This window comes from Pimephales promelas, chromosome 12 (genome assembly GCF_988280905.1).
Source record: "Pimephales promelas chromosome 12, fPimPro1.hap1.1, whole genome shotgun sequence".
Classification (NCBI taxonomy): Eukaryota; Metazoa; Chordata; class Actinopteri; order Cypriniformes; family Leuciscidae; genus Pimephales; species Pimephales promelas.
In genome coordinates this window covers 19577908-19603357 of record NC_142780.1, presented here as the reverse complement: position 1 = coordinate 19603357, position 25450 = coordinate 19577908, and the positions used below count along the sequence as shown (strand labels likewise).

General features: G+C 37.7%; 1 protein-coding gene across 1 annotated transcript; it reads left to right on the top strand.

Annotated features, from left to right (window-relative positions):
* The first annotated feature begins 1365 nt into the window (after nucleotides 1-1365).
* Nucleotides 1366-23774, top strand: cgna (cingulin a). The gene is made up of 21 exons (XM_039679666.2): nucleotides 1366-1536; nucleotides 8744-9010; nucleotides 9626-10283; nucleotides 10652-10752; nucleotides 10833-10902; nucleotides 13683-13795; nucleotides 13893-14025; nucleotides 14279-14491; nucleotides 14627-14775; nucleotides 15789-15909; nucleotides 15990-16202; nucleotides 16288-16509; nucleotides 17012-17260; nucleotides 17397-17567; nucleotides 17672-17833; nucleotides 17918-18007; nucleotides 18133-18216; nucleotides 18377-18495; nucleotides 18980-19088; nucleotides 19208-19371; nucleotides 21916-23774. Exons 2-21 carry the CDS (start codon nucleotides 8745-8747, stop codon nucleotides 22055-22057), a joined length of 3549 nt encoding a protein of 1182 aa, XP_039535600.2. The 5' UTR covers nucleotides 1366-1536; nucleotide 8744; the 3' UTR covers nucleotides 22058-23774.
* Nucleotides 23775-25450: the final 1676 nt, after the last annotated feature.

Here is a 25450-nt window from a genome sequence, read left to right as displayed (position 1 = left end):
AGATCACGCACTTTAGGCTAACTGTTAGCCTAAACAACCCTTTCAACTAGGCTATTTACATATGGAAACAAAACAAGCAGCTATAAGTAGGTATGTGGACATTTCAAAAAATAGCGGCCGCCATTGTGTTCCAAATCTCTGTGCCGGATTTTCCCGAATCACTCTGAGCGGGTCTCCTAAAATGCGCTGTTTTCATTGACTTGCTGTGGGAATCCTTGATTATTTTTAGCCAATCACATCATTAGCGTTTTCGACTGCACATTTGTTTTCAATTTTTTCTAGTCAGGCTGCATTTTCCTCCTGAAAGGCGATTTCAAACAATACGAAAGAATTCAACTGTCAAGAAATTATTTTTACCCACTTTGGACACTTTCCAGAGGAAGGTAGACATGAAGAACATATGTTTGTGGTGTGCTGTACAAAATTTTGTGGCCATTTAAACTCCCCCTCTTTTTTTTTGACTACTGCCACTGAACGTTACCTGCAGAAAAGCTGTCAAAATGCAGCGCGTCGTGTAGGCTACACTCAACATTTGTGTGGTCTCCTCCACTTTCTTTCCTCCACCAGCATTAGTATTGTTAACTCTATATTCTTACACAACTGGAAATAGCATGAATCAACCAAAATCCATCTTTTAAATTAAGGATATATAATTTTCCTTGAATTGTTGTTTACCATTCAATTATTTGTATTTTCAACAACTGCTCGTCAGAAAAATACTATAAAAGATAGGCCAAATCAGTCTTTACGTGTGTTAAAATCAAGTATTGATCCAAATAACTACATGAAACCCACGTTAGATCCAAATAACTATATAAAACCCATCTCCACAGAAAATTTCATTAAGATATCTTGAATATTGAGAAAGTTATGAGCATTTTTGTGAAAAAACAACTTGTTTTCGGTCACACTAAATTCTATTGTTTTCACCTTAGAAATGAGACAAAAATAGGCGCTGATTACTGAACTATAAAATGTTGTAACTTTCTTCATACTTGACATATTTACCTTTTTTTTTTCTTTTTGTAAAGGGGGTACCCAGGTCTTTCCACGTATGCTATCCATTTGTCTATTTGTTGAGTTTTAATTTTTTGTCCACATACCTACTATAAGCTTACAGTAAAATAGTGAGCCAATTTTGTGACAAAACTGAACTTTTGTGTCTCTAAATCATAACCTGAATTAATTTTTCACGGTTCCACTTCCACAGACACATTTACGTTCCCAATTTTATTGTGATTGACACACAACCTAACCAATAATCGAAGCAGAAATTGTTTCATGGGTTCCACCCACGACGCCACTATCAGCCAATGAGATTATTCCCCACTTGCAGAGTGGGCGAGGCAAGTAGTATCGGTCTGAAGGTAACAGGTTGTCTTTAGCCAATGTTTTCCCTGAGGATTAGTAGTTAGGGCTGTCATATTCAAAGACAAGTCTTTTACTGTTACACTATCAGCTCTCATGAAGAAGAACAGCAGGAAGTAACAGAGGAACATTAGGCAGAGTGAAATATAAACTTTGCCGTAATATCAGGTAGGATAAATGTTATTTTTGTTCGCTATCACCGCTAAACCAGTTAGCCTGTGACTAGACATTGATGCTTGCTGAACTTGTTTGTCGCGCGCCAGATGCTCCAACGAATTCTCGAGATGAACTTTCTTCCTTTAGGAATTCCTCACTTGTCTCGCTCGTATGTATACTGTTCAGCTTAGTTGTGTTTTTGTCCTGTTTCGTGTTCTTCTCAAGTTTACTTCTGTGAAGTTGGATTAATGTCTGTCCAAAGGATTATTTTCGAGCCCACGTAACTAGGCTATTTACAGTATTTTCCACTGGTTTACGCTGAAAATGAGCGCTCATCGCCTCGAGAGACTTTATATCTCATTGAGTTTCGCACTAAGCGCAGGTGCATCGCCAGGTGAACACCTGCGCTTCTCGCGTTGGGAGCAAACCATTGAAAGTATTGACGTGGCAAACAATCCTGTTTTAACAGTATTGTGATTGTTTACCTCACCACAGCCCACTGTTTAAGCCCGCTAAACACTCAAAGCCTTGTTAGAGTAGCCCAATTTGTATTCAAATAGGCTTAAATAACGAGTCAGTGTCAAACTTGCCGTGAGCGATCAGGTTTCTCTGTCAAACAACGTTAGGCTGTCAAACGTGTGCTGTTCAAAAAGACTTGAAAGAACAACCAACGTTTTAGTCAGTTAAGGTATTGCTCTCGTTTTTATTTGATTCAAAGTTCTTAGTCTTTTGGTTAAGCCGTGATGTTATCCAGTCAGACTCTATGACTTTTCGAGATTTGAAACCAGTGACTCAGTGCAGAAGAATTTTATAGGCCCAGATGAACAGTGGGACACAAACACTTTAGCCTACTACTAATTTTATGTCATTTACATTAGTGATTTACTGCGTGTTTTGTTATAAGTCTCAAATATAAATTTGTTACTTTTATCTAATCCATAGAATTTAGCTTCATTATTAGTATTAAAATGATTATACTCATGATTCAACTTTTAAAGTTGGGATAAAATAAGATTGCAATGGTAAATAAAATGAAAATGTATTTTCCAAATGGATGTTATTGTGAATTCATCTGTGCTTATTTTTCAACATTTTTGACCGTCGTAATTCAATTTTTAACATTCAGTCAATCTGCCAATGTCCAATCGACAACTTCCATACCTTTTTTCTTTTTTAGTAATTAATTTAACAGACTATGTCACATGGAAGAAAACATCTGTTGTTATCATTTTTCATCATGTTCATCAAAGTCCTGTGGGTTAGAAAACTCGCCAAGTTGCTTCCCCCAATGAGATACATGAGCTTAGTTGTGTATTTCATGTATTTCATTGTGTATGTTATTTATTTAACAATTCTTGCTGCAATTCTGGATTAATTACCCCAAGAAAGAACTAACGGCACATTGTATTATGAACTCCAATAAAGTAGTAATGTTTTATAGCTTTAAGAAAGATAAATCTTTCCAATCAAGCATCCCTTTCCAACCTCCTAAAGTACACTCAGCAGTGGATGTATCCTGGTTGGGAATCATTGGCATTGCATTAAATGCTTTCTTTTAATTTGAATCATTGTTTGCACATATTTAGACCATAAAACCAAAACGTTTTGTTCTTGCACCCCCTCATATCACACCGTTATCTTGGTTCTATGACTTATGCTGAGCCATGGAAAAACATCTCTATCCCTGACATGAGACGCTAATCTTCAAGTGTGATTCACAGCTGGGAGTCATAACTTGCTTTTATTTTTGCAAGCTGAAAAACCTGGAGTCATGAGCACATGCTAGCATTAGATAAGATTTAATTTTATATTGTTTGAGTTTCTTGTTGTCATATGATTTGTGTTTGGCAACACTGGAGTCAGTCATGCCTGTGAGATCCAATAGACAGACAGAAGAACTACTACTTGTTTGTCTGTCTTTGAAACGAGAATAGTGATTGAAGTGTAGGAAGGGAGGGGGGTAGAAAGGAAAAGAAAGATTTAGAGGGAGTTTGGCTGGAGACAAAGAATGCAAAGGGGAGTCGAGCACTAAAACCAGACTCTTTAAAATGAGATGAAAGCTAAGGGGCTACACTTTCTCAGATGCATTCTTATAGCAACTCGACTCTTTAATTCAGACTTATCTAGATGAACCATATCTCACCTCTCTCAAGGAAAATCACCCCCAAAGTGAATAGAAACTAGACCAGAGATTCAGCCTTTAGGCTGTGTTTCTCATTGATAGTTGTCATACTTTTAATATGCCACTTCAAAAGTGTTAATGTATGAAGTATGCTTTAAGAGATTGGTGTTAACAACCTAAAGGACTCTGGGAATGCTAAGCATGCTAGATTAAATGAGGTCTGACCAGAAAAGAGGTGACTGAAGTCACATTTTATATTGAAATAGAAAGTCTGATGCTGGGTTACGTATGTGTGAGGAAAAATGTAACGCATGACTCGGATGCACTGATTGTAGAGGCATAGACTTTGGTTTATGATAGTCAACATAGATAATACAAACTGCGCAGATGTCTTCTGAGTCCTATTGCCTCAGTTCCCTCCTAATTTAATTAGACGTTCCACATCTGAGAGTCTCGATTCAATTTAAGATTCAAGATTCAATTTAATGGGAGAACAAGAGGTTGCAGACTCAGCTGTGGGCACATGTCCCTGGAGGGCCTGTGTGAGTTTTTAATTATTTATTTATTTATTTATTTTTAAGTGTGGTTCATTAAGACTTTTAAATTGGAATGTTTGTTTTGGCTTTATCTCCCAGAGCATTTGAATGAGACGTGAAAGGTACAATACAGAATGTGTCTCTGTCCTTATGCGTAAGTGATCAGATTTGACGCATTTCTGCTTGAATGAGCTATGGAGACAAAACTTTGTGTTCAAGCACTTGAATTCTATTGACAGTCTGCTGTGATTTCTGTGGAATTCTGTGGCACAAATTATGTGGTCATAAAGGGGTAATGAATCAAGTGAGTATGCCACTGAAATGAGCTGCATATCAGCCTATGAAAGGATGGGTGAAATAAAGGATGCTGGGGGTAGATGAGATGCAATGGGTCATTTTTAATCCTGGGTTAGTTAGTGTAATCTTGGGTCATCTTGTCGTGTTCTGCGCCTGCGTGTAAAGGAGATATCTGTCTGTCTGTTTAAGCAGATTTATTCGTCAAAAAGGCAAAGCAAAACTAAGAATGCAGGTATATACTTGAATAATCTCAGGGAAATTGAGGAATTGCTGCAAACATAAATCATAGAATAGTGAAAACAATTAAATGCAATATAACAAAATACAAAAATACAATACCTGAAAAGAAATTTGAAACATTGCTGAATTCAAGGTTGAGTCAGGGTTGGATCTAGTGTTAAAAACATTTAAAACAGGCAGAAGTCATCATAAAATCATCATTAAGAGAAATAGATAGAAGAGATATAATTCAGAGTGCTTCATTATGAAGAGAGAAAAAGCAAATTGGCTGATTTACATTGTTGCTTTTGTTAAATCCAGTGTGTTTGTTCTGGATGTAAACGCCTGCATGCCCTCGGCTATTGCCTGTGAAGGGAATAGTGACATGTCTGATTTGGATCAGTGTATGAGAGCAGGAGCGAGCCTGTGTGATAGAGAAGCAGTGTTCTTCTCAGCATAGCTGCCCTTGTTTTCTGCCCCACTTCACTGTAATAATGGGAAGAGGGTCCTCATACTCCCTCTCTGTCGCACTCACAGGCTCCCTCCATTCACCCTATCAGATAATGCAGTGCTGAGAGGCTAAATGGTGCCTCTGTCTGCCTGGCCACTGACACACTGACACAGAGGAATTGGATCGTTTTAGACCGTGACTGAATTTGACTGTATGTTTGACCAATGACCAGATCACTGTCATAACAGAATAAATATTCTGTCTGTCACCATGTGGATGTGGATATACAAAAGTGATTGAGGAGAGTTAAATTGGTTTTGTTATTCTTAACTAAAACTTAAAAATAGTTTATATTAATTGGGACAAAGCTGAAATAAAACAAAATAAATATTCAATGATAAAGGTAAACTGAAAAATTGAATTGCTGCATGAGCAACTAACTGAAATAAAATAAGTTTGTTGGACATACTAAAATGACTCAAATTGAAATTAAAGTAAACACTAAATATACATATTACAATATTAGAAAAATTATAAATAAATATAAAATTAAAAGCTAAATATAAATATTAAAATATTAGGAAATGTCTAAATAACAAATATAAAAAAATGAAAATCATGTAACAGAATTGTTCAAATAAAAACATAAAACAAAAATAAAAGCTAATTCAAAATATTGATAAGTTGAAGATATACGGGATATAGTTAAAATAGTTTTCGGTCTTGTATTTTATGTCAAAATGATGGATTAAAAAAGTAGAAATTAGTGGAAATAATTTAAATCAGCCGCTTATTTACATGAGGTAAACGTAAAGCTGCTTGGTTTATATTTTTAATGTATTGCTGCCCTTTCGAATGTTTACCTGATTTTCTGCTCTTTCTCCTTTTGAGTGATGATATATTGTTCTTGAAAATACTTTCCAGCCTTTCAGTGTTAAAAGCGCTTGGGCTACATCTTTAAAATGCATCCAAATTACAGCGAAGTGCAATCGTCTTCGTGCAGTGCTCTGCGGGGGGAAAAAATTTAAACAGTGAATTTTGAATTGATCTCTTTTTGTAAACTTGGACGTGGATCCGGGCGGCAAGAAGGTCACCACATGACCTTGGTGTTTATCAAAAAAACAGTAGTTTATTCGGCCATTTTATATACAGGTGGTTGAGAAAAACAGTGATATTCTGAATTCGGACGGCAATAAAATCACTGGCTAGCCCCTGTAAATGTTACAAAATACCTTACGGCCCCTTGAGAAACAATTACCTTCCAAATTAGGCTTTTGTGTATAGTGTTAACAGTATTTGTGTATATGAAGCATGACTGGAATAGCTTGCTAATATGACTGCAGAATGAACTGGCTTGTCTTAAAGGGACTTTGATAAAAGTGCCAGCATAACTGTTAGGCTCATTATGTATAATATGGTGAAAAAAAATATTTTAAAGATTTATTGTCAATATTACATTTGACTGCCACACAAATTGTTTTCAGAATTCGTTTAGACCCTCAGGATAAATTGTCGTCTTTCACAACAATGTCCCCCCTGTTATCTATAAAGAAGCCTGTCCTTCTTAGTTATTTTATGGCGTTCAAAGTCTATTGTCTTGGAAACTCCACCTATCCAATGTGAGAGCTGCAATTTAATTATTGTCACTGTAAATTCTACCTCAACCACAGTAAACATAGATAATGAATGAATCATGAAAAATGATCAGTGCTGCTGCCACTTTCTCACTACACCAGTATAACCCCTCCACCTGTTTATCTGTCAGCACAAGAGTCTCCGGTATTGAGCTTGGCTCTCTTGTGTCTGCTTTCAGTCATTGACATGGACACGTCAGCCGTCTCAAAAAGCTTTCTGATGACAAAAACACATAATGAGCTCATTCATTGTATTCACATTGTAATAGTAGACTTGAAGGCTCCTTTCTGTCACATAGTGAATGTATTTCTTAACACTTACTCATCTCAGGCTGACTGTTAGTTTGTTTTAACTGAACCTTTGGTTAGTTTAATAAAAGGAATATCTTTGTAGGTTAATTATGAATCTGATTTGCTGAGTAGCACATGGGAAAGTGCTTTTTCCATGATCCAGTCATAGGAACGGACATCCCTGATTCTGGTTTATCATGCAATTTATTACACTGGTTATCTCACAAACACACACACACACGTAAGAGGAGCAGTAGTACTGATCAGACTGACTGTGTTTGTAGTTTGCAGTCTGTTTAGTTTATCTCAGTGATGTAGTTTGTTACTGAACAAGACGATGAGTGTGAGAGTAAAATAAAAAGACAAAGAGAAACGGTAAAGATGTAGGCTACCACCGTCTGGGAATGCACTTTGTTCCCCGTCACACCCTTCATGCTTTAATGTTCCTTATTTGGAGATTTATTTTCATTCCATCACACCAGCCACACCTTCAGTTTTCTTCTCCATTACATCATGAATACTGAAGCTTTGGTTTTGATGAGAAGTAGTAACATGGTAGGTCTAAATAAAAATAAAAATAAAATGGTGTGTGGTTTAGGATAGAAAGCCAAAGCCATGATGGAACTTCTCCATCGTGAAAAACAAACGTGCGTGTGTGTTCAGGTTAATGAATAATGAAGGACATTGGGTTTTCTGCCAGGAGTCAGAGGTAATGGGCAGCTTTGAGGAGAGTGTAATTCAATCCGGCCTCATTGGATTGTCTGCATTTCTGTGTCGGTCTGTATCTCAATAGAGCACAACAGTAGGGTTCTGGTAGTAAAAATCCCATTCAAAATTTCATTTAGAGTAACACAGGCTTGAAACATTTCAAGACAGACCATCGTTGTCTACAAGGTTGTTGAAGTCAATGTGATATTGAACCCATTTACTTTATTATATTAATGCATGTTCCTGGTTTCATTGTATGAAGTGCACATTCCATAAACAAAAAGGATTTTCCTGTTCAGCCCCCTCCAACCACTTGGCTTCATTATAGAGTATAACACCACTTTTCACCAACAAGTTGAAATTGAAATCTCAGATTATTACATTTATATTAAAATATTGATAAGATTTAATATTTTAGTTTAGTAAAGGCATTTGTGTATAAGCAAAACATTTTGCATTCAGAACTAAATGCTAGAAAAAATGTTAAGATCACATATTATAAAATAAAGTAGGACACTACCCCCAATCCTGAACCAAGATCCACCACTAAGAAAAGGGAATTCACCATAGTATCCTTGTTGAAGTGAAGTGCTTTTTTTAGGATTGACGAGAGGAGTGTATGTAAAGGGGAAAGTGACTTAACTGGTATTGGAGAAAGAACATGCAGCGCTGTGATGGAAAACACACACACACACACACACACACACACACACATATATATATATATATATATATATATATATTTTTTATTTCGATGTACTGTTGTGATTCAGATAGAGATGGTTGTGGGTTATTTATCCCACAATCTTATTTAAGATTTTTTTTATGTCTTTGCAGAGAATGAGAGGGGGAAAATAGTTCTTTTTGAGTATTTGAGAGTCACGGGACAAGTACACTTTGACATTCTGTGATATACTGTACATTGACTGTACACTTAATATAATTTTCGTCTCACCTTTAGGATGTCCGCTCCTGTCTCAGGTAGGAAGACCCCCGTGGACTATGGGGTACAGATTCGCTTTATAAATGACCTGCAAGACACCGGAGGGGGGGGGAGTGGGCAGCCTCGAAAAGACGGATCCAAAAAACAGCCGTCTCGCTATGGAGTAGCAGTGAGGGTGCAGGGCATCGGTGGGCAGCCCTACGTTGTGCTGAAAGATGGAGAAAAAGGAGATTCATATGGAGTACAGTTGAGAACCCAAACACCTGCCTACAGCAGCCTGCCTAGGTATGCTCCTAATCATTTTTTTTATTAAATGTGACATTTGTTGATTTTTCATTATATCTTAAAACCCTCTGATCTTAAAATTTGTTGCCTATATATGTTTATCTTTCTTGATAAAATGGCTGATAATAGTTAACATTGATCGAGATGATGCAAGCATGAGAGATTCCCAATGAGAGAATATTGTGTGTATGCAGATAAAGTTGGACATGCCTATACCGGTATATCCAACTTTATTTAAAGAGTTGGGCAATAATATACAGTAGTTACATTTTGTGATTAAATAAATAATCAGGCAATTTTGCTATAGATTTATGTTGCTTTTCGTGAATGTCCTGTATATAATACATATTATACAACTTTAAATAAGGCTGGGTTTATCTGAGGAGTTAAATTAAAAGTTGTCTTGGCATAATACAAATGGATAATACATAGTAGTTTTACACTGTAGTTGATAATATCTTTCAGTACTCTAGACTAACTTTTGAGACCTGTGCCACTGGTGCCACCAAGTTTGCTGTTTATTGTTTCACATATACAACAGAAATGGCAGTGCTTATATTTTTAAACAAACTTTAAATCTGTATCTTTGTATTTTGCTGATTGTGTCTGTGTTAGGAGGAGAGAGGATGGGGTAATTCAGGGGCCGTATTTCTCTTCTGGAGAGTATACCCAACTGCGCCGGGCTCAGTCTCACGGCTCCCTGTTGGAAAGAGAAAACAGCAGCGAAGACTTTACAGATCAACTCCGACGGCCGCTTGGTGATGGACGCTCTGGTAGCTACGGCAACCTGGATGGAGGTGTTGGTATGGGACCAGAGAGGGCGCGGCCTTTAGAAAGGATGGAGAGAAATCAGTGGGGTGGCTCCTACCAGACAGGGCTGAATGGCACTTTGGGAAGAGGGAGAGCCGGAGGCAGTCATTACACCTCATCCGAATCAATTGAAATGTCTCCACACGACCAGCAAACTCTCAGCCAATCAGCTCAGAGCTCCATTCGTCAGACTCCTCCTCACAGACTCGTCGACAGGTTCGACGAGGGCTCTGCTGCACAGGCGGATAAAGCTGGAACCACTACCAGGGGGCGCTATCCCATCATAAATGCAGACAACAGACCCACCTCAACCTCACCATTACCTGTTTCACCTCTCGTTTCAAACACATACTCTTCACCACTGTCTTCCTCCCCTGCTTCTACCTACAGCAGCCTGGGACGTGGTTCTGGTTCTGTCGCCAAGGTCATGGCTGTCTCTTCATCTGCTCCAGTTGATGCACATGTAAATGATGGGTGAAATATATTGAGGTTTATTAAAAGTGTGCTCTATATTTTAATTTAGCATTTTTTTGATCTAGACTTTGGATCAGCCTTTGCATTTGGAAGTGCTCCTCAGATTCCTTAAAAGGCTGTGAGGATTTTGGATCGGTGTAATTTGAATAGGTTACAGTAAAGCAATTCTTCAACCTGATACTCTGTTCTCTCTGGAATTGAATGTCTTTTAGCTTAATGTAGCTTGTTAGTTTCAGCGGAGAAAGTGTTACTACTCTCAAAGATGTAACAATTGTAACCCACTCCTTAGACTGTTGTGTTTTGCACTTATTTGTGTGGGTTGTGTTTGATGTTTAATAGACCGTAATCTCCATTTAGGTAACCCCTGACCTGTTGATGGACCAGGGTCAAAGTTCAGGGTCAGAGTTCTCAACCGAAGATCAGATACAGCAAATAATATACGATGTTCTACGTCAGGGGTAAACCATTGTTCTGATTTGCAAACAATATATACAGTCTGAATGTCATTAGTAAGATTTTGTTTCTCCTAATTCCTCAGGAGTACAGAGGGAGATGCTTCCATTAAGCACAGAGTTCGAGTCATCTGTAATAAGATTCAAGGCCTGAAGGTACAGTGTATCTTAGTTAATCAAATTTTAAACATTGCTATTTGTTCACTCTGAGTTTGAACACCTGATCATATACCCTACATTTAAAACTAATGAATGACTTCTATTTAGGGTGCTTCCACCACCATGACACAACCAGTTTAGCTCAAAGCTTAACATCTGCTCCCAAAACTATTTCAGGTGAACTGAATCACAATTCATGATAAAACAAACAAAAAAGACAATGTTCTGTGCAGGATATAAAATTACTTGTATCGTAAAAGGCAGTTCAGGTATATTAAACCAGAGGCTATGTGTAATTTGTGCACAAGTCTTGCCCTTTGAGCCAGTTGGCTTTTTTAATGCACACTTTTAGTGAAGTATGAGCTGTTATTGAGAAATAATCTTGACAGACAGTTTTGTATATTGCCGCCATTCTCGAATCAAGTACATATAAAATACACTTGTATTATTTACTTAAAAAAATAGCTGCCCAGGGTGTAACCAAGATAACCATTGAGTCAATTGACTTTGACTAAACCCAGCTGCGAATAAATCTGCCATTTTTAAAAAGCTATCGTAAACATGTGTCAGCAGTGAGAGGTGATTTACTCTAGTGATAAAACACTGTCTGGCTGTGAATGTAGGCTCAGTTGGCTCTGTGTTCGGTACTCAGACAGGCATTGCTAAAATGGGCATTACATTTGATGGCTTTTTAGGTGTTGGCATCTTTTGCTAAGCTGTAATGAATTGAAAGCAGATCCCACCTCACTTACAACAGCTGAGCCCAGTTTAGAGTAAGAGGAGTGAGAAATCTTTTCCTCTGCCATCATCTACACACAAACTCAATTTTCTACTAATGGACACACAAGTCTGACAGTCTGATCTAATATAAATGTATAAATCCCAATAATATACCATCAGAAATTATAAGCACTTAAAAAGATTGCAATTGAATATCCCTGTCAATTTTATATTTTAACATTTCAGTAAACCCTAAGTTTATGTTTGAAATGCAAGGCACGAGAGTTACTTTCGGAGGCAAACAGTGGACCATTTAGCCTCAGTATAATTACCTGACATAGAGAGAGAACCAAGATGCCTGATGGATTTGTCTGATTTTTGCTGCCAGGAACAAGTTAACATCATGTTAATCGAGTTTCTGAGCAACTGAGCTCAAGATAATTATGAGAATTTTAAAAGTGGCACAGCAAATCGAAAAATACCTGGACGTTACAGAACTTCTAAACTTGCATAATGTGCTTAATGTTTACAAAGATATTTTCCTATTTTATTTTAAAATAGAATATCACTAGTAATTCAGTGTAACAATGACCCAAAGGCCTGTGACTTATGTGATAAAACATCATATGTATGTATAATATTATTCATAATAGTCTTTGTCTGGAATGCTGAGCTTTTGGGTGCATTTTGTAATGTAGAAATCTCAAACACTTCACTTGTGAAGTAATAATTTCTTAAAAGCAAAGGACTTTTTTTTTGTGAGCAATTACTTTGAATAGTGAACTTTACACAGGATTATGTCTATTATGCCTCAACGGGGTAGCAAACCACTAATGACTACTTTGTCGTCTAGATACTATCATAGCGACTTGAATTATAGTGTTTTAGGCTAATCTGATAATGCCTTGTTTACATGAAAAACATGCACGTTTTGACGCACATGACTGTCCTGGTTAGTCCTGTTAGCCTCTGACAGACTGCATGGAGTGGGTAAAACAATGGAAACACTTGATGTCACTTTACAATCATCATGCACTGTTTTCCTGCCCTGTCAGAGATCTTAGTATATATAGACAGTCTAGATACAGTATCTTTGAATTGAGATCTGCTCATAAATGTATGTAAAATGATTCATTATTTTATTTATTACATTATGAATTATATGTGTTGTCATGGTATGTATGTTCTAGGTCCTGCAAGCTTTGCACATTTACATTTTTCCCCACAGTGGCTCAGACCATATTGGTTGTCATAAACATTGATAAAACTGCAAGCAATAGTCATTAACGCCTGTTTCACACATACCTCCGTTTGCACTGCATATTTTTTTTCACACCCATGTTAAAGGAGTACTTCACTTTAAATAAAAAAACTTCTGCTGATAATTTACTCACCCCCATGTAATCCAAGATATCCATGTTATTCTTTCTTCAGTCGAAAAGAAATTAATGTTTTGGATGAAAACATTCCAGGATTTTTCTCCATATAATGGACTTCACTGGTAACCAAACGGTTCAAGGTCCAAAAGTCAGTTTCAGTGCAAACTACAAACTGTTCAAAGGGCTTTAAATGATTCCAGACGATAAATAAGGTTCTTATCAAGCGAAACGATCGCTCATTTAAAAAAAAAAAAAAAGTTTAAGTTTTATAAGCTCAAATGGTCGACTTGCTCCTTTCTGTGATGCGCGTTCGTGACTCTCCTGTTCCAACTCGTTCATCAAAATGAATCATCAGACGATGAAAATGATTCATCGTCTGGAATCGTTTAAAGCCCTTTGAACAGTTTACAGTTTCATCAAAAACCTTGGGGGTGAGTAAATTATCAGCAAAAGTTTTTTTAAAGTGAACTACTTTAACAGGTTAGAGCTTCCACACTGCATGCGGATGCGGAAAACATAATAAACATAAATACAACAAAATAATTATGATCTCATTTTATTTTTTAAATATCTTATTCTCTTGAATATCTTTAAGTTTTCAAAAGGGGAAAGTAAACATATTAAAAAAACGTATATATTATGAGCACAACCATAGAACCATTGTCACTTGAATTTCAGGTGAGCAGACCTGATGACTTAAAGGAGGAGCTTGAGAAATGTCTGGATGAAAACGTGCTGCTGCAGGAACAGCTGGGAAGGAAGAACACAGAGCTGCACCAAATACATTCAGAGTAAGATAAACCAACATGGATATTCCCACATCTGCAGATTATGTAGAATATAAGGTATAGTTGTTATGTTGTTTTTGTGTGCTTATCTCTCTCTCAGGCTAACTCAGTTGCGAATGGACAGAGAGAATGCAGAGTCTCATGTTAGAGAGGTGGAGGATCAGCTGGCAGGACTACAGGAGGAGCTGAGAAGAGAGACAGACAACAAGGCTCAAACTGACACGATGCATATGGTAATTACACTGGCACAAATGCACATACACCTCAGACTGAGACTAAAATGTTCTTTGATGACGAATCAACTTTTTTGCTTTTGGGGACAGTGACAGGTGATAAGTGTTTATGTTTTTGAAACCTGTGAAAACCCTTATAAATGTTTCATAAACACATAATGTACACATTAGGCTGCTGACAAAGTACTAGCAGTAAAATTATGTCACTATGATGGTATTGAGTTTAATAAAAAGTTATGATTTGTGTGTACAGGAGTTGATGGCAGTGAGAGCTGATTTGGCTGAAGCTGCAGCGCTGCGTCAGAAGCAGGAGGACATTCTGAGGCAGAGAGAGAGGGAGCTGACTGCTTTAAAGGGGGCACTGAAAGATGAGGTTTCCTCTCATGACAAGGAGATAGAAGCTCTCAGAGAGCAGTACAGCCAAGACATGGAGCGACTACGAGCAAGCATGGAGCAGGTTTCACAGGTACACATCCAAGGGTCTGCGAAATGTACAAAGAAATCAGAACCCTGGTGAACACCTATAATATAAAATATAAGGAGCAATGTTAAAACTTGAAGCACTTTGTAGGAATCATGCAACTATATCTCTGTGCCTTAGTCTCAGGCAACTATTGAAGCTGAGCGTCACCGTGTGAACTCTACGGTAAGGTCTCTTCAGCAGCAATTGGAAGAGAGCAGAGATGAGGGAAACCATTGGAGAGAGCAGTTCCAGTCCAGTAGAGAAGAGCTACGTAACACCAAACAAGAGTGAGTCACACTTACACTGATTAGTTTTTTGGCATAATTGAATTAGTTTACATTATTCTTTTGTTAATATGTTTTTGTCTCCCTTTTTTCATTTTACACTTTTTGTCGGTGCAGTGGACAACTGGTTCAACCTAAAGCGTGAGATGCACTCTCAGAGTAGCTGAGACAAAAATCTAGATTTATTTGTAGATATGATTGCAACCATTAGTATTTATAAGTCTGCTTTGTAGAGTCTTAGATCACAATCATAATTTTAAACAATTGATTTAAAAATACATTGGATAAATGCTTTTGTGTGATATTTTTTAAGTGTACCAAATCACAATTCAAAAACATTAAATCCTTACTTAATTCAGAAGAATTAGCTTACTTACGATTGTAATTCTGATTACCCTGTTACGTCACCAGTTCATCCTCCCAAATCCTTCTGCTTATTACATTTTTTGGTTAAGGTGATGTAGTTACATTGTACTTACTCAAATAACTACTGAGTAATACAAATTGACTACATGTACTTACTAAAGAGTTACGGTTAGGTTTAGGGTTAGTTATTTGTAATTGTACGTAATTTACTGTTATTACTATAGTAAGTACATATAGTAACGTGCAACTACATCACCACATTTCTTTGATTCAGAAAAGACACTGCTAATCTTCAAATTTAAAGACACTAAGCTAATTTCTCCATCTTTAAATGGTTTGCCATTAACAAACCCAGATGACACCATTAATTGAGACTAATAAAATGTGCACTTAGGGAACATTGCTTTTATAATATTTAATCACATTATTATGGATCTTGACACTCAATCAATACTTTGTCCATCCAAATTACCATTATCAGGAAATATGAGGAGCTATGTCATGTTATAAGAAGTCATCATGGGCTGTTCAATAGTTGCTATACACTGCAGAATATGTACATATTTGTTATTAATGACTCAGTTTATCTTTTTTGATGTGTTTTGTTTGTGTATGTTTATACTATGTGTGTATATGTGCGTGTATGTTAGGTTACTCCAGTCTCGTCTGGAGAAAGAGGAGTTTGAAGAGGAGCTGAAAGATCTGCAGGAGAAAGTCAGCACAATGAAACAGCAGTTACCAGATCCCAAACAGACACAGACAGTCAGTCAGGTACATACAGTTCACTCTCATCTGCTCATGAATGTTAAATGAATAAATGTTTTCTTAAAGTACTATTTTTATTTTCATAGGAACTTGAACGTTCTCAAGCTGACCTGCAGAAGGCCCAGGCAGATATGAATAAATTAAAAACGGATCTCGACAAGAAGACAATGGAAATCGTTTTATTAAAGAAGAGCAAACAGGAGCTTGAAGCAGAGCAGAAATATGAAATTGACAGGCTGAAGGACCAGTCACGCAGAGATAAGGAAGAGCTCACAAAAGCTCATGAGAGGGCCAAACAGGTACAGTATGGCTAAAATTGGTATGACCTAATAACAGTTTTCCTCCTCTTGTTTTTTACTTCTGATTTTTATAAACCCCCGGCAGCTAGCTGAACCCTCATTGGTGGAGGCTTTGCGCGGGGAGTTGAGTGACATGCGAGAGGAAGTGGGCCGACTGCGCAGTCAGCTGCTCTCAGCTGAAGAAGAGCTGCAGGCAGAGAGAGACAAACTCAGCTCTGCTCAAACCCAAGCAAACAATCTGACACATGAGCACAAGGAGCTCGAGGAAACCAACACGCGTATGAAGGAGAAGCTCACACGCCTGGAGGTTAGAACACACATTTAAGGACAACTGCGGCGCAAAATGAACCTTTGGTCTTAACAACACATTGGTACCTAGTCGATCGTTCTCCGAGATTTGTTTTCATGATAATCGAATGTAATGAGTTTACAGACAGTGTGTACAGACAGTTTAATAAGAAGATAGTTTATAAAGACTTGCATTATTCAACTTTACTGGATGGGAGAGGAAAATGCTAATGTGGATTGAGAGAGTTTTGAAATAAAAAAGGAGTTACATTAATGAATCCGCATTAATGTTGATAGCCATGGTTATATAATGATACACCTTCCCTCCCACTCAGACTATAACAATCTGTTTTCATCAGTTAATGGTTGAAAACTCGCACCATAATTTGTGTTTTCGAAATCCTATTTGTCACTTTTGACATCCCTAGTTGATTGTCATGCATTAAAACACACACATTACTTCATCCGCTCATCTGTTCGCCCTCTTTTTCTCTGACGTGTTTAACCGTCTGTGTCTGTAGTCTCAGCTGCAGGAGCGCATGTCTCAGAGTATTGAAGCTGAGCAGGAGCAACAGGAGGAGACCAGGAAACTGAGGCAGCAGCTGGAAGAGTCCAGGCGCGAGAACTCCAGGCTGGGCCTGGAGAGGGACGAGCTGGCTCGGAATATGGAAGAGAAGGAGAAGGACAGAGACGCGGTCCGCAAGGAGAACGTGCAGCTCGATGATCAGAGGAGGCAGCAGGATAGAGCACTAGACAAACTCAATAAAGAGGTATGTGCTTATCAACACAAATTTGAGTCCGTCTAGTGTCATTTTACATTTTTATTATTAGTCTGTCCTTTACTTTGTCTTTTTTTAATCTCCCTCTTTTGCATCCTCCTGCCCCTCTCTCGCTTTTTTTTGTCAGATGGAACGCTTGTCTGCTGCGTCCCGTGAGGAGGTGCGGCTCCTGCAGGCTCAGCTGGATGAGCAAAGAGAGAAGTGGAGGAAAGAGCAGCAGGACTCGCATAAAAACACCAAAGAAAAGCTCAGTGAGCTGGAGAGAGCTCAGAGCACCATTCATTCCCTACAGGAGGAGGTGCCACACTGCCCTCTTACAAATATTCCTACTTTTGTTTTGAATTTGGCTAAGCAAATTAATAAGTCAACAATTTGTAGTGATTCAATTTTGTTTGTTTCTAGTTGGCCCGTCAAAAGAAGGAGCTGTTCTCAAGTTATGAGGAACGAGACAATGCTTTATTAGATAAAGAGCTGCTCAGCAATCGCCTCAAGCATCTGGAGAGTGAGATGGAGACTCAGCGTAGCACACAAAACGACCGATCTCGAGAAATCCGCAGCTTGGAGGTTTCCACATTTGTTGTCTTAGAGATTATAATGTGGTGGTGTAACTCTCTCCTCACTGTATGCTATGTTTGTCTCCACCTGCAGGATAAAATCAAGCATTTAGAGCTTGAGTTAGATGAGGAGAAGAACAGTGCGGAGATGTTGACAGAAAGAATCACCAGGAGCAGAGATCAGGTATACATACACTGTTATCATCTGTGGACATCAGGGCTCATTAGTGCCATATTAAATTATTCATAAAGTGTTATCTAAGCAAAAGTTAATTAAATTTTTTAATGTAAATATGGTGCCTTGTGTAGATTGAACAGCTGCGTGCAGAGCTCATGCAAGAACGGTCCTCCAAGCAAGATCTGGAGCTGGACAAAAATGCTCTGGAGAGACAGGTACGCACTGTGACCATCCAACTCTATAGTAGATGTCGTAGTGTATACTGCATTATCTGTGGTAACAAGTGTGATAAGAGTGTACAGTTAAACAAGTGAAGAGAAAAATGCATTAATTCAGATTGGCCACAGGATTTCATCTAATCTGCATATCTTTCAGATAAAGGAGTATAAGTCTCGCGTAACTGAGATGGAGGGCCAGTCACGTTCCTCAACTGGCGTGTCTCAGCTGGAGAGCAAAATCCAGGAACTCGAGGAGAGACTGCGCACTGAGGAGAGGTAAATAAAGGATATAATGAACTGAAGTTCTTAAGCCACTACCATGAAGTGGCTGAAACAATTACATTATCCACAAAGGACTACAGAATGCTAGAGAAAAGCACTCCTCTTTAATCAATCTAAGGTGCTAGAAAATACACAGGCCGCAGATATTGCAGTTCGTAAAGTGGTTCACGAAATCTTCTACTTTTAAGTGAATTCATTAAATTAAATTTGACTACATTATGTAAATTACATTATGGGAATGGTCAGGAGGTTTATTTGTTATTTGGTCAGATTTTAATTTGCCCTGCCAATATTTTTACTAGCATTTGTATACAAAAAAAGTGTTTGTATATGCACAAGGATTTTTTATTATTAAATTAACAAGAAGTTAACAAAATCATCAAGCCACAGCACCTGAAGAATCTTAAGTATAAGAAAACTCAATACACTACAGATTCAGCACATCCTGAGGTACAAGCGCATAATTGTGTTTTTTCAGAGAGAAGAATTCTGTAGTGTCCTCTCAGCGACGGTTGGAGAGGAAACTAAAAGAGCTGAACATCACCCTGGATGAGGAAAGACAGCAGCACACGGAACAGAGGGACCAGGTGAATCATACACACTTTAAATGTACACAGAGTAGTGTGTCTTCTTCTACACCATGTGATCTGTGTATTTGGTTGAGAGACCTGTGGAATGTATGTTTAATGCATGTGTGGTCCTGCAGCTGACTCTACGTGTGAAGGCTCTGAAGCGGCAGGTGGATGAGGGAGAGGCCGAGGCAGAGCGACTGGAGGGATTGAGGAGGAAGGCCATCAGAGACATGGAGGAGCAGCAGGAACAGAAGGATGCCCTGCAATCCAAAGTCACAGTGCTAGAGAATGAACTCAAGTAAGTGTGTGTGACGGAGTATGTAAAGTTATTTTTTTCCCCCTATTTCATGAGTTCATGTTTGGAACACTGAATTATTATTTTTTAAATAGAGAGCAATTATGGCTGGTTTCCTTTGTGCTTTTTCCTTAATGTGTTTGGGGCAGTATTCAGAATAAGACCTATAGTATATGTGTGTGTAATATGGAGTTTATTACTTAAAACATTAATACTCAACAAGGCCTCCAGATGGCAGTGTGTGTCTCTTAAAATGCAAGAGTGAACAAACTGCTTGCATCTCTAATCCCTAAAAGGGTTAGTTCACCCAAAAATGAAAATTATGTCATTAATGACTCACCCTCATGTTGTCCCAAGCCCGTAAGACCTATGATCATCTTCAGAACACAGTAGGGATGGGCAACGATTAATCGCGATTAATCGCATCCAAAATAAAAGTTTGTGTTTATTTAATATATGCGTGTGTATAATTATTTTGTATATATAAATACACACACATGCATGTATATATTTAAGAAATATTTGCATATATATATTTATATGTAATTAATATTATGTATAAATATTTGATATATTAAAGTCCCTGTAAAGTCAAAATTAAGTATGTGTTCTGAGTCTGTCATACCACAGAAAAATGTGTTATTAGCCACCCAGGCAAATTTGAATGATAAAAAAGCAGGGAAGTACATAAAATAAGCAATCAAAATCATGAAAAAATGAGCAGATTCTCTGCTCTCAAACGCTGGGGGCGTGTCCGCTGGCTGCGTGGAAACCACACCCACTCACGGGAAAGCTGTTGACGGTGATATTAGCTGATTAGATTTTGGAGACGGGAGGATGAACACTGAGGCGGGAGATCGTCGTTTCGGCCACGTTCACCAGTAACAGCGGATTATCAGTGAATTATCAGTGAATCCAAGTTGTCTCTGAGGAAAGTTTATAAAACGATCTAGTGTAAAACGATCTCTACAGAGGCAGGTGTTGGCGGTGATCCTCAGCTCTTCATCAAGGTAGTGCTATAGGCTCTCTAAAAACCTCTTCTTGATGTGATCGTTTTAAGGGGAATTTAAATGAAGATACCGATCTGTTTTGTACATGATCGCATCCAGGTAGTAGCCCATGCATGTCAGTGTCGAAGGCATAGCTAGCTAGAAAACTGTAGGCTCAGCTGTAGTAACTAATAGTACTGACAGTCACTCGCGATTGAGCTGTGAATGCGAATGTGCTCGGGGAGTGACGTGTGTGTGGAGAGGGGGAGATCAGACTCTGTGCGTCATCAAATAGGGGGGTGTCCAGCAGCTCATGGGTTCCAGTGCGTCACGGAGCCATGTTTTAGCCCCGCCCAATTAATCCGTAAAATTGCAATGGTGAAAAACTGTTTAACTCCACATTTCAGTACTTCACAGTTCACAGACTTTGTAATATGTTTTAGCAATAGATATGTAACATTTATAATGTGTTTAGAACTTTTTTGTAGAATTGCCTTTACAGGGACTTTAAGAACACATTTTTCTTAAATATATACATGCATGTGTTAGTATTTATAAATACAAAATAATTATACACACCACACACACATATATCATGTAAACACAAACTTTTATTTTGGATGCGATTAATCGTTGCCCATCCCTAGAACACAGTTTAAGATATTTCAGATTTAGTCTGAGAGCTTTCTGTCCCTCTATTGAAAATGTATGTACTGTATACTTTCCTTGTCCAGAGAGAAAATAAAGACATCATCAAAGTAGTCCATGTGACATCAGTGGGTTAGTAAGAATGTTTTGAAGCATCGAAAATACATTCTAGTCCAAAAAATAACAAAAACCACGACTTTATTCAGCATTGTATTCTCTTCCGGTTCTGTTGTCAAGACGCTGATGACGTAAGACATCATATATATTGCGTTCAGTACGAACTAACAGTATCAAGTTCGTACTCAACGCGAACCAGCTAGAGTGCTGCGGGCATCCACTGAATATAGTTGGTGGTTATTATGCAAATGTGTTACATTGTTGTGTTTTTGCATGCAAGTTACATGAGTGGAATTACTGATGACTTCTTTCTGCAATTCAGAATCGATTCTTTCTTTGTTTTGAGAGAGAGATAACTTAATTTATTGTGCACTTTGATCTTTAAAACTTTGCAGACCTTATACACTCACAAACAACTATAGTCCACACTGCATGAAAAAGTAATATCTGAAAAAGCACAGGTAAAAGCACCATTGAGGATAAAAAAACCCAAAAAAGCAAGTTAGTTATGTTAGATTTGCTTTAATAATATTATACATATTAATTAAATTAATAATCATATAAATTTAAATACTTTTCATTCTGTTTTCATTCATTCCCCCTAGTGGGCCCTGGATCCCTGTATGAGAATCACTGTTCTAAATAATAGTAAATAATAATAATAATAAATTAAACCTAAAAATAAAAACTTGATGTATAATAATTACACCAAAATGAACTTTTATTTAAAATGTATTGTACAGTATGTTATACCATAGGACACTACTGTCAAATTGCCTTATTTCATCCTCAGAAGGAAGATCCAGCAGGCCCGGCAGTCAGCTCTGGAGTCTTCAGTGCTCAGCTCTGATGATGATGATGATGATGGATTGTATGATCATTCCAGCATAACCTCCATCCTCACCGAGAGCAATTTACAGACCAGTTCCTGCTGAAGCCGAGAGAGGAATCTGTGGAATGAGGCGTCAATGGGAGCTACCTGTTGATGCAGTACATACAATGAAAAGGATTGGCGCTCCATTCCTGGACACAGAGTAACTTCAATCCTGCTCTGATATAAATGATAGATACTGAAACTCCAGTCTTCTGGTTTCCACCCTTAAGCATTAATTGCTGCGCCACATCAACCCCAATTATACATCATATTGTACAACCTGGGGTTAAACTTTTTTCTGTCCATAAAACTGGACAACATCTTTTCACACATTTTTAAGACACCTGACATTTTATCTGTCAGTGAGTCTAATAGATTTCAGTCATGGCTTTATTCATCTAGACCTCAGTTCCACCTTAGAGACCCTTTTGAAAGAAAAGCATTAATGATCCCTTTAAGTTTTGTGTAAAAAAATGCCTTTTAGAGGAGATCAGTTCAGAGTTTAAGCCATTTAGAAACTGAATTAAGAAGAATATAAGACAATGTGAGACATTATGTTATATTGTACTTAAAGTAATTAGGGATAAATAGAAGAAACAAGAGTCTTACTTTTGTATAAAGTGAATGAATACATATAGATGGAAGGAAACATGATTGAATTTTTTTAGAGACCAATCATGAGAACTAATGATTTCATTAGGTGTATGTTAAGAGAGACTGATGGGAGATACCAGGGTATTAGTAGACGGGAAAGGAACACATCAGTGAACATTTTCCAAAAATGCCTGTTAGCACAGGGTAGTCATGTGAATGAATGAAAGAAAAGTAAATGTTTGCCATTAATAGTGTAGTATAGCAAAAGCAACACAAATAACAATGCAGTTGATAGACCAAAACACATTAAAAAATATGTTAATCTTACAGGCGAGAAACCGAAAGATGTGTTTAGTATCAAAAAAGGTCTAATAGGTCATTCTCTGCTTAGACTCTAGCTCTTTATAATATACTTTAGTTTTTCAGTTGCAGAACGAAAAAAGGCAAATACGTTCTGTAGGTACGAGTGAATCAGCACTACACTGATGCATCACTGATGCCAAAATTCAATTTATAACAACAATATAATCACAATAAACATTTACATTTCACCTTCTTGATTTACAAATATTTCTGTACAAACAATACTGACTTAACTGTAGGTAGTAATGTCATTTAGCAACATATAAACAGCCTTTCTAAATCAATTGTACTGTAAACATATTTTATACAACTACTAAAGCACAGCCAGTTTTTATTTTCTTACAACTTGTTAATTTTTAATCGACAGGCTAAAAAAAAAGAAGATCAGTGTTTGTTTTTCCATCAGGCATAATAGAACAATGACATTTATTCATTTTGTTTGTTCTTTGTTTACTAGCACATGATATACATTGTTAACTCCATTTCAGTGTATTATAGTGAAGTAGATTTATATAAAGTAAATTAATTACTGATATTTCCTACCGTTCAAACAGGAGCTTTCCTATAATTCTGTTGTGGACATTATCTTTGGCATTTCTTAATACCAAGCTGCCTTTTCTCTGTGCTTTATCTATGCACACCACGTCTGATTCACATGAATGGAAAACCACTACAATGCCTTGTATATCTAATAACAAGTTTATGTACGTGTATTTTGTATATATTTGTAATAGAATTTGCATCAAGCACTGATCAAATCGAAGGTTTATATTTTTCCGGAAGCAAAACCTTTTCTATCAAAAATAAATTCAGTACTTTAATATTTCCTCCGCATTGTATTTTTTTTTTTTTACTGGAATCTGGAATCTTGATGTGACTCTAGAGTCAGACCTTAGTTTCAGTAGTCATGTCAAAGCAACAACTAAATTAGCACACCACCATTTGCAAGAATTAGATGCTTTGTTTCCTGTCAAGACTTAGAGAAACTTGTGCATGCTTTCATCACCAGCAAGGTGGATTACTGTAATGGCCTCCTCACTGGCCTTCCTAAAACACCATAAGTGAGTTGCAGCTCATACAGAACGCTGCTGCCAGGATTCTGAGCAGGTTCAGAAAATATGAACATATCACACCAGTCCTCAGGTCTTTAGATTGGCTCTCAGTTACATTTGGGATTTATTTAAAAGTATAATTACTAGTATATAAATCATCCAATGGCCTAGGACCTCAATACATTGCAGATATGCTCAGTGAATATAAACAGATCACTCAGATCATTAGGATTACATCAGATAGAAATACCAAGGGTTCACTCTAAGCATGGTGAGTCTGCTTTTAAATATTATTCCAGCCACAGCTGGAACCAGCTTCCAGAAGAGATTAGATGTGTTGCTACAGTAGTAACATTCAAATCTAGACTCAAAACGCATTGGTTTACCTGTGCGTTTAATGAATGAGTACTTGCAAATTGCCATTTGCAAATTGAATTTGTCTGACTTCTGGTGTCATCCATTTCCATTTATTTCACCTGTACCAAAAATTTCTGTTGTTCTGCTTTATTGCAAACTAGTATTAGTTATCATGTTATCATAATCATAAACATAAACATAGTTTGGAGTGTAAATAGACCCCCTTTCGCCTTCAGAACTGCCTTAATTCTACATAGCATTGATTCAATAAGGTGCCGAAAGCATTCTTTAGCAATGTTGGCCCATATTGATAGGATAGCATCTTGCAGTTGATGGAGATTTGTGGGATGCACATCCAGAGCATGGAGCTCCCAATCCACCACATCCCATAGATGCTCTATTGGGTTGAGATCTGGTGACTGTGGGGCCCTTTTTAGTAAAGTGAACTCATTGTCATGTTCAAGAAACCAATCTGAAATGACTCGAGCTTTGAGACATGGTGCATTATCCTACTGGAAGTAGCCATCAGAGGATGGGTTCATGGTGGCCAAAGGGATGGACATGGTCAGAAACAAAGTTCAGGTAGGCCGTGGCTTTTAAACGATGCCCAATTGGCACTAAGGGGCCTAAAGTGTGCCAAGAAAACACCCCCCACACCATTACACCACCACCAGCAGTCTGCACAGTGGTGACAAGGCATGATGGATCAATGTTCTCATTCTATTTACGCCCAATTCTGACTCTACCATCTGAATTTCTCAACAGAAATCGAGACTCATCAGACCTGGCAACATTTTTTCCAGTCTTCAACTGTCCAATTTTAGTGAGCTATTGCAAATTGTTGCCTCTTTTTCCTCTTTATAGTGGAGATGAGTGGTACCCTGTGGGGTCTTCTGCTGTTGTAGCCCATCCGCCTCAAGGTTGTGCGTGTTGTGGCTTCACAAATGCTTTGCTGCATACCTCGGTTGTAACGAGTGGTTATTTCAGTCAAAGTTGCTCTTCTATCAGCTTGAATCAGTCGGCCCATTCTCCTCTGACCTCTAGCATCAACAAGGCATTTTCGCCCACAGGTCTGCCGAATACTGGAT